At 48.0% G+C, this 10,137-nt stretch overlaps 1 protein-coding gene across 2 annotated transcripts in view; it reads left to right on the top strand.

Moving 5' to 3' along the window:
- Positions 1 to 237: 237 nt before the first annotated feature.
- Positions 238 to 10,137, top strand: part of egln2 (egl-9 family hypoxia-inducible factor 2) — a 20,314-nt gene continuing 10,414 nt past the window's right edge. The window contains exons 1-3 of one of the 2 annotated variants that reach the window (XM_035534184.2): positions 238 to 514; positions 935 to 997; positions 1,245 to 2,527. In XM_035534184.2, coding sequence (XP_035390077.1) covers positions 1,397 to 2,527 — 1,131 coding nt within the window. In that variant the 5' untranslated portion in view covers positions 238 to 514; positions 935 to 997; positions 1,245 to 1,396. The remainder of the gene's footprint in view (positions 515 to 934; positions 998 to 1,244; positions 2,528 to 10,137) is intronic. The other variant, XM_035534185.2, reaches the window with a different exon arrangement.

Raw genomic sequence — 10,137 nt, 5'->3', positions numbered from 1 at the left:
GGTTGGAGACCGCGGGTAAGCGTATGCTGTCACTGAGTTTATTGTGATAACTCAGAAAATCCTCACATACAATAAAATTCCTTAGAAAAACTCAGATCGATCACTGAAGCAATCTGCAGATAAACACGAGGTTACTGTGTTGAGGTTACTATGTTGAGGTTACTGTGTTGAGGTTACTATGTTGCCGCTAACATTTTGTTTTTGTTGCGTTTCGTTGCGTCACGTGACACATGTGCGCACGTGTAACTGACAGACACGCTCATGGAGAATGAGCGAGAGGGAGGACCGGAGCGCGAGAAAAACGTCGGAGACGCACGAGCAGACGCGACTCGACCAGGCGGGACCGACTCGAGGTCGCCCAACTTCACCGCCGAACGCGTTTGTTTTTCACGGTCGTGCGTTTGCTAATAAATATTTGTGTCTGCGGTAAAGTTGGACTGGCGATGTGCGGAGTAATTTCGGATACGGTGTTAAACCCTCACGCCACACACTCTGTGAGCGAGGGATTGTAGAGGTAAGAATACGTTTGTGATGTGTTTGGGGCTTTTCTGCGTTATTCGGATAACATCCGCCGACTGTTAACTCGCGTTTGGAAACGTGCAGCTTTAAAGGAGCCTAACTCCCACCGCGCGCTTTCCCATCAGGTTCTTAGCGAGCTATCCCCGGTCACGTTTAGCCTACTTGCCTCAGTTTGGTTTTCTTAAATAACATACACTTATTAATACTAATAAAAGTCCATAAGTGGCCGTTTCAAAGCTATTTTGGCTCTAACATTTTTAAATGCCGTTATAGACATTATGCAGTTAAAACAAACAAAAGCCAGCCGCAATAACCTGCTCCTGTTTGGGGGCTGGCGCACGCGGCTTTCTGCCTGTATGTGATCCCAGCTCGCGGGGTCCTCATACAAACTCATCACTTCTGTGTTTTGCAACAGCTGCTGGCCCACACGAGCCGTCCGTATTGGCCTTGTGTGGCCTACAGTGTGCAATAATCACAGGTAATTTCCTAAAATAATTTAACATGAAGGTCGTAGATAAATGTATCAAATTGACTTGAATTTTTCAGTAATGTGGTTTTGTTAAATTATTTGATTAAAAACAGTGGAACTAGACCTTTTTCAGAGTAATATTATGGGATATTTCTAAATGTTTAAACCCCCTATCTGTAGAAAGTGTAATTTTGCGCTGTGTAGTACGGCGAGGGTTCAGTCCAGAGCTATAAAGCACTGTTATCTTTTTCCCTAGTATGAAACTTTTGGACCTCGTCACGTCGCTTAGTGCTAACAGCGCCGCCAGTTGTGCCGCTCGCGCCGCACGCAACTATGTGCACGGGAGACCTGGTAGAAAATGAGGCTTGGACGTGAGCTACGTGCGCATGCAGGAGTAGACGAGATGAAATGGAGAGTTTGGACGGCACGGACCTTTTAAGTGAAAGCTGTTCTCACGCGCCCGACGGTATATGCTCCACACAAGGCGAAGTCACGCGCGGCTCTGCTGATTTGCACGCGACGAACATGGGCTTGAACGCGCACTGCGCCCCGGCACCGGGCGCAGCTACAGCGGCAGAGCTTCTCACAGACCTCGCGTGCAAAACGCTCGGTCCGGGAGTCACAGTTCTGAAGCAGGAGTCGCTGACGGGGTTACCGCGGTGTAACGGCTGGATGGTGTCCCCGTCAGCGACCACCGAGGGAAACTGCAGCGGCGTTTCGGCGCAGACACCAAACGGCTACAGGCAGCATAGAGAACCGGCGGAGATGCCAAACGGCCTCACGCGGCCAGGTAGCACGCTGGACAGCCCGGACAGGACTGCACGTGACAAAGGTGTAGCGAAGCGCGCAAGCAGCAGGCAGACGCAGCATTCCAGAAGGTGGAACGAGGAGAAGAGAGGCACTGGTTCTGGGGTTCTGCCCGACACCTGGGCTGGATCAGCACTGCCTCCAGAAGCAGCAGAAGGACCGGACGCCTGTCTGCCTCCGGGGGGCAAGCTAAGGCGGCTGGAGACAGACGCGACGATAGAGAGCGGGAGTACCAGCCAGGCAGTGCCCCCCGAGGCGGAGGGCGCCCCCTATCCTGACTCCTTACCCGGCCGGCTCCACCACAACGGGCACAAGGTCACCTGGAGCCCCCTGCCTGGGAGCGCAGCTCCGGCCGAGGCGGTTTCCATGCCGATCGCGGTGGGCGGAGGTGCTCGCCTGTCAGCGGAGCGCATTGCCCAGCTCTATATAGTGCCTTGTATGAAATATTACGGCATCTGCGTTAAGGACAGCTTCCTGGGTCCACGCCTCGGCGAGCAGATCTTGAAGGAGGTGGAGACCCTGAGTAACAGTGGGAAGTTCTGTGGTGGTCAGCTGGTCAGCCAGAGGAGCATTCCATCTAAGAACATCCGTGGAGACCAGATAGCTTGGGTGGAGGGCAAGGAGCCTGGATGCAAGAGCATCGGAATGCTAATGGCACACGTGGACGAGGCCATAATGCACAGCTCAGCAAATGGACAGCTTGGGAATTATGTTGTTAACGGCCGCACCAAGGTAAGATATGGGCCTCTGTGTGTGTGTGTGTAACTGTGTGAGCCTATTGACATATGTACTGCTCTATGTGTCAATCGCACGGCATGTAGGTGGTATGCATACAGCATCTTGTTGATGAATACCACTGTACTGTTTCAAAACAGTACAGTGATCATTGTATTACAATGGAGAGTGTTCAGTACAGTGATCACTGTAACACGGTGTTCAGATACTCACTCTGCTATTTTATGAGTACTGGTACACTACAATGCATTTGGTGAATCAGGCCTAAAGCTGTTTGAACGTATGTTTTATTTAGTAATAGTGATTATCAGAAACAAAGGCAGACCAAAAGCGTTTTAATGACTGTGTGAAGCGTTTATGGGCAGCTCTGGTAAGTCACATGACATTATAGAGCTCTGGTCCTGCTCTGCTGCAGTTAGGCTAGTGCACGCTGGCAGTTCCTGTATGGTGTCTCAGTGTCCTATCAGCTCTCGGGATCAGTGGCTCCCAAGCTTTGAAGAGTCCTCTCCTCTCCACTACCAGCAACCCCTACCAAACAATGCATTCTTACTGCTGCTGCCGCCTTCTGGCTGTGTGTGCGCATGTGTGTCTGGGTGCATGTGTGTTGGTGCTTCTCGTATCCATACTCTTTCCACGCACACGTGTTTGGTAGGCGTCCTTTTGGCGTTCTGCACATGCTTGTGAATGCCTGACTTGCGGTGAAGAAAGAACGTGGCTCTGATGTGTTCTGCTTCCTCAGCTGTAATACATGTATCAACCTTCTCCACTCACGTATAGAACGTACATTCAGCAATGACTGGTAAGCTTCGAAAAAGCATTCAGTGGGGTGTAATTAGTTTTTGTCTTAGCTTAAATCACTAGATAGCTGTACATTTAAAGAACTGACCTTCAGTAATGTGTAATAACATAACGTTAAGTAACATGTAATAACACTTAAAACTTACACAGCCAGAGTTTGACATTTGTTGACAACATAAGTGTGATTTAAGCTTAATCATGTTACCTCATGACCGTGACAGAAAACACATTTGCGTAGAGACCAAAGGCATCACTGTGTAAGATGGTATCAGTGACCCAGATGCATTCCAGCGTTTCGGACAGCGTACATGGGGAGGCAGGAGGCCTCCGTGTTTGAGCTAGTCGGCTCACGTTCCCTTTGTGCGCGTGCTGTCTGGAGGCTTCTACACGTGTTATTTCCTGTGCCAAAGAATCACCTGAGTACCACATAAAATGCCCAGTTGTGTTCACCGATTTTTCTGATCCCAGCACACGTTCACAACTGTTGGACGCTTTTCGCGTAGTCAGCTTGGTTGTTTAGTTTGCTGGTAGGAGTGCAGAATAAATGGTTGGTCCGTTTTTGTTGCAGTAATGGCGTTTGGGGTGTGGATATCGCAGGCAGGGATACCCAGATTTCCTCTGATGTGTTGGAGCACATACTGTGTGCAACCTCACCAGTCTCAGGCAGTCCTGAGTGTTCTGGGGGGATTTGGTCAACGGGATCGAACTCACGAGATGCAAAATAATTTTGGTCAATATAATTCCAGCCAGTGAAGGTTCGTCTGTTTTGTGCATATTGTGATCAGACGTCCAGAATTTAGCAGTCTAACGTCTGTACTAATATTCAGCCTGGACTGAATCTAACCATGACATTTTTCTAGATTTATTTGGCTGGGAACCAAATTTCCTTCCATCTTTGAACTGAACCTTGTTCTGTGTTTGTGCATGCGCTCCTATTATGTCTTACTCTAATGTAGAGCGCTACTGTTCAAATACACACTTAAACATTTAAAATACCACTGAACTTCATGAATGATAAAGCTAGTGTGTCTGTTTACTTTGTAGGTATGCAACAGGCTAAAGCTGTAACAGTCTGTACAGTTCATGATAACATAGAATAAGCACACATGTGCAAACGTTCATTGTTTAGTGTGTAATTTTTAAGACCTTAAAGTGGCTCCCATTTCCCCCAAGACAAATCAGCAACAAATAAACAGGCTTTGACAACAGAGGATGCAGCCACCTGCCAGCGCACGTCCAGGGTCCTGCATAGCTTCCTGAGAGAAACCCGAGCTGTGAGTGTAAACCTGAAGGGGACGTTTGTGAGTCGCTGGGGTGAGGTCACCACCTCCACAGCCGGCCACTTCTTCCCCTAAATAACAGATGTGGCGTCTGTCCTGCTCCCCATGTGAGTTTCTGATTGTAATTGTCTCTCCAGTGGCTCTCCAACTCAGTAAAGCTTGGTCCTTTTTACATGTTTGTCATGCTAAACCAACAGAACTATTTGAAGTGTATCTGATTGTTTTGACTTATATACAAAATGTGTGAGATCTATTTCCTACAAGACTGTCTTGCTAAAATACTTTTTAATATAATGTTGAATATAAAAATATATAATTATTATTATTTTTTTTTACAACTGGCAAACTCTCCTACTGTCTGCAAACGGCCAGTTGTTTGAGATCAGATGTCCGTTTACTGTGGAAAAGACAGCAGGCTTCACAACCAGAAACCTTGAGGCCTAAACTCTGGTAAACATTGCACCCAGATAATCAGGACAGCGATGAGATAAGTACCCCCTCTGTCTGATCAGACAGGAAGAGCACGGGGGGGTATAATGTATCTGTTTTAGGAACTCAGCTTTTTAGTGTTGGACGATGAAATATGATCACGGCTACGGCCGCTTCCACTTTAAATGCTGTAGCTTTTATCACTTCATCAAAACCCCCTAACATTCATTTCTGTAGCATAAAACATTCAACCTCAGTCTTTAACAGCATTCCAAGATGGTTAAATTAGAAATGAACTGATTTAAATCAGTGTCATTTTGCCAAACTCAGTGTTCTCTGTTCTGTGTACTCTATTCTCTGTGTATTTTCTAGTATTTCCTATCAGTGAACACAAGGGGAAAATTACCAGTTTGACTGTCCGCTGTGAAGCTTTGACAGGTGCATCCAGTCATACAGTGTAAGGATTTTTATGAAAGTGGGTACAGTTCAGACAGAGCGGTTATTGTTTTTACACAGACTCTCTGATGAGATTATTCCTCTATCAGTGATCAAACAACAGGAAGGAGAGAGAACTTGGTTTTACCCTTATCTCAGGACTGTTTCATCAGAATTAGTCATCCTTACAGTCTATTAACTTCTTAATCATGGAGTCTCTCTCTCCCTTACACACCTTTCTCTCTCTCTCTCTCTCTTTTTCTCTTTCTCTTTCTTTCCCTCCTGTTGTGCCTGCAATTGCCCCTCCCCCTCTGCCTCACTCGCTCTCTCTGTTTTTTTTCATCTCTTTATCAGCCCTTATATTGCTACTTGGCCAAAATATTTCCCCACCGGTTCCCTGGCAACAAGGCATGCCGGCTGATGCTGAGCGAGAGTGAGGCGGCGTGCTCTGCTCCCACCGCTGCAGTCCTTCACGTTTCCAAAAAAATAGCTTCTGCTGTGGAAATCTCTCTGTCTGCACCACCGCAAAACAGGACAGAGGGGAAAAGGAACACATGCTGGATGGACAGAGGTGGAGAGAGAGAGAGAGAGGGAGGGAGGGAGGGAGTAATAGGCTGAGAGTGAAGGCAGGGAGTGTTTAACAACACTGTCCACATGGTAACGGGTATCTGCTGCAGTATGTCCTCAGTGCCCCTCCCAGAGAGATGCAGTCACAGTGGCACATACACAGTCACGGTGGCACATACACAGTCACGGTGGCACATACACAGTCACGGTGGCACATACACAGTCACGGTGGTACATACACAGTCACGGTGGTACATACACAGTCACGGTGGTACATACACAGTCACGGTGGTACATACACAGTCACGGTGGTACATACACAGTCACGGTGGCACATACACAGTCACGGTGGCACATACACAGTCAAGGTGGCACATACACAGTCACGGTGGTACATACACAGTCACGGTGGCACATACACAGTCACGGTGGCACATACACAGTCACGGTGGTACATACACAGTCACGGTGGCACATACACAGTCACGGTGGTACATACACAGTCACGGTGGCACATACACAGTCACGGTGGTACATACACAGTCACGGTGGCACATACACAGTCACGGTGGTACATACACAGTCACGGTGGCACATACACAGTCACGGTGGTACATACACAGTCACGGTGGCACATACACAGTCACGGTGGTACATACACAGTCACGGTGGTACATACACAGTCACGGTGGCACATACACAGTCACGGTGGCACATACACAGTCACGGTGGCACATACACAGTCACGGTGGTACATACACAGTCACGGTGGCACATACACAGTCACGGTGGCACATACACAGTCACGGTGGTACATACACAGTCACGGTGGCACATACACAGTCAAGGTGGCACATACACAGTCACGGTGGCACATACACAGTCACGGTGGCACATACACAGTCACGGTGGCACATACACAGTCACGGTGGTACATACACAGTCACGGTGGCACATACACAGTCACGGTGGCACATACACAGTCACGGTGGCACATACACAGTCACAGTTGGACTTACACAGTCACGGTGGCACATACACAGTCACGGTGGCACATACACAGTCAAGGTGGCACATACACAGTCACGGTGGTACATACACAGTCAAGGTGGCACATACACAGTCAAGGTGGCACATACACAGTCACGGTGGTACATACACAGTCACGGTGGCACATACGGTGGCACATACACAGTCAAGGTGGCACATACACAGTCACGGTGGCACATACACAGTCACGGTGGCACATACACAGTCAAGGTGGCACATACACAGTCACGGTGGCACATGCACAGTCAAGGTGGCACATACACAGTCACCGTGGTACATACACAGTCCTCGTGGTACATACACAGTCACCGTGGTACATAAACAGTCACAGTGGTACATACACAGTCACAGTGGTACATACACAGTCCTCGTGGTACATACACAGTCACCGTGGTACATAAACAGTCACAGTGGTACATAAACAGTCACTGTGGTACATACACAGTCACAGTGGCACATAAACAGTCACCGTGGTACATACACAGTCACCGTGGTACATACACAGTCACAGTGGCACATACACAGTCACCGTGGTACATACACAGTCAAGGTGGTACATACACAGTCACCGTGGTACATACACAGTCACAGTGGCAAATACACAGTCACCGTGGCACATACACAGTCACGGTGGTACATACACAGTCAAGGTGGCACATACACAGTCACGGTGGCACATACACAGTCACGGTGGCACATACACAGTCACGGTGGCACATACACAGTCACGGTGGCACATACACAGTCACGGTGGCACATACACAGTCACGGTGGTACATACACAGTCACGGTGGTACATACACAGTCACGGTGGCACATACACAGTCACGGTGGCACATACACAGTCACGGTGGCACATACACAGTCACGGTGGCACATACACAGTCACGGTGGCACATGCACAGTCACGGTGGCACATGCACAGTCAAGGTGGCACATGCACAGTCACCGTGGTACATACACAGTCACAGTGGTACATAAACAGTCACCGTGGTACATACACAGTCACAGTGGTACATACACAGTCCTCGTGGTACATACACAGTCACCGTGGTACATACACAGTCACAGTGGTACATAAACAGTCACTGTGGTACATACACAGTCACAGTGGCACATAAACAGTCACCGTGGTACATACACAGTCACAGTGGCACATACACAGTCACAGTGGCACATACACAGTCACCGTGGTACATACACAGTCAAGGTGGTACATACACAGTCACCGTGGTACATACACAGTCACAGTGGCAAATACACAGTCACCGTGGCACATACACAGTCAAGGTGGCACATACACAGTCACAGTGGTACATACACAGTCAAGGTGGCACATACACAGTCACGGTGGCACATACACAGTCACGGTGGCACATACACAGTCAAGGTGGCACATACACAGTCACGGTGGCACATACACAGTCACGGTGGCACATGCACAGTCAAGGTGGCACATGCACAGTCACCGTGGTACATACACAGTCACAGTGGTACATACACAGTCCTCGTGGTACATACACAGTCACAGTGGTACATACACAGTCACCGTGGTACATACACAGTCACAGTGGTACATAAACAGTCACAGTGGTACATAAACAGTCACCGTGGTACATACACAGTCACCGTGGTACATACACAGTCACCGTGGTACATACACAGTCACAGTGGCACATACACAGTCACCGTGGTACATACACAGTCAAGGTGGTACATACACAGTCACCGTGGTACATACACAGTCACAGTGGCAAATACACAGTCACCGTGGCACATACACAGCCTCAATGCTACAGTATTAGGTGCCTAACACAGGGCTATGCAAACACATCAAAAACAGGGCCAGAACACCGACCTTGAACTTATGCCATGAATGGCCTTGAACATAAATCAAGCCTTTTCACTCCTATCAGTAGATGTTTTGAATAATCTAATATGTCATTATCGCTGGTGATGGTGTCACAGTAGGCTTGTTTTAACTTTCAGTTTGGCAGGAAACAAAAGACTGTGGCCACAGTTCTCTAGCAGAGACTGAGTCAGCCGTCCAGCATCAGGACAGGGGGCACAGGGGCAGTTGAGAGATTCCAGGGTGTCACTGGGTTTTGTCCCAGTGAGGTCCGAGCTGAGAGCACACTGGGCTGACTCCGGGACAGCCTCTTTGTTCTGAGAGCCGATGCCAGTGTGAAATGTGAGTGGGTCCGTTTAAGGCCATGTGAGGTCATGTGAGGTCAAGTCAGGGTGTGGACTTGGCAGTGTTTGTCATTCATATGACGCCTGGCCAGACCATTGTCTCAGAGCTTTACTCATGCATCACACACATTCACTGCTCCTACAGCTAAAATTAAACTAATTCTACTGCACTTGGGTCGACCTTATAATTTACTTCTTATATTGGCATGTATTTGTCGTATATTGGATGCTATTATATTACTATCTAATATATTAGCTATAAATAGTATATGTAGTAACTGCTAGTTACATTTAGCAAGGACGGTTCCAGAGAAATGGGTCATGATTCCCAAGATAAGTCACGGATTACACCACGGGAGTCACAGATTACACCAAGGGAAGCAGAGCTGCTGATAGCAGACTATCGTCTCTCCTGAATTTCGTCCAAGAGGCCGTTCTGCTGACAGGATTCCTGAGTGCGCAGAGATGCCGTGCTGTCCGTCTACACCGTATGGCCTCATTTTTTCTTGTCTCAGCGTCTTACCGCGCCCCTGATACGTGGGCAGTAAGGCTTCTTCTTCTTTAGGAAAACAGTTTATTCAGTGTTGCAAGGCTGTGAGGGAAGCAGGATTTTATGCTGTCCATTTTAGGTGCACATGTCTGTCAAGGAAACACAAGCATTGGGAATAACCCTGTCTGCCCCCTTGGCAAACTCTAAATTTGTATTTTTATACCTGTAATTTCATGTGACCAGATGATACTGGAGTCTTTACATGTCCATATCCTACCGTTGCCTTTTTATTATTGGGCTTAAAAAGCAGTTAAATTATTTGTTAGTTTACTGATCAAATCTTCTTATGCATGTGTACATGCTCA

The sequence above is a fragment of the Electrophorus electricus genome, chromosome 17, assembly GCF_041902795.1.
Source record: "Electrophorus electricus isolate QZ-2024a chromosome 17, ASM4190279v1, whole genome shotgun sequence".
Taxonomy (NCBI): Eukaryota; Metazoa; Chordata; class Actinopteri; order Gymnotiformes; family Gymnotidae; genus Electrophorus; species Electrophorus electricus.
Note: the sequence above shows the minus strand (reverse complement) of the source record. Positions and strands in the feature narration are given on the sequence as shown.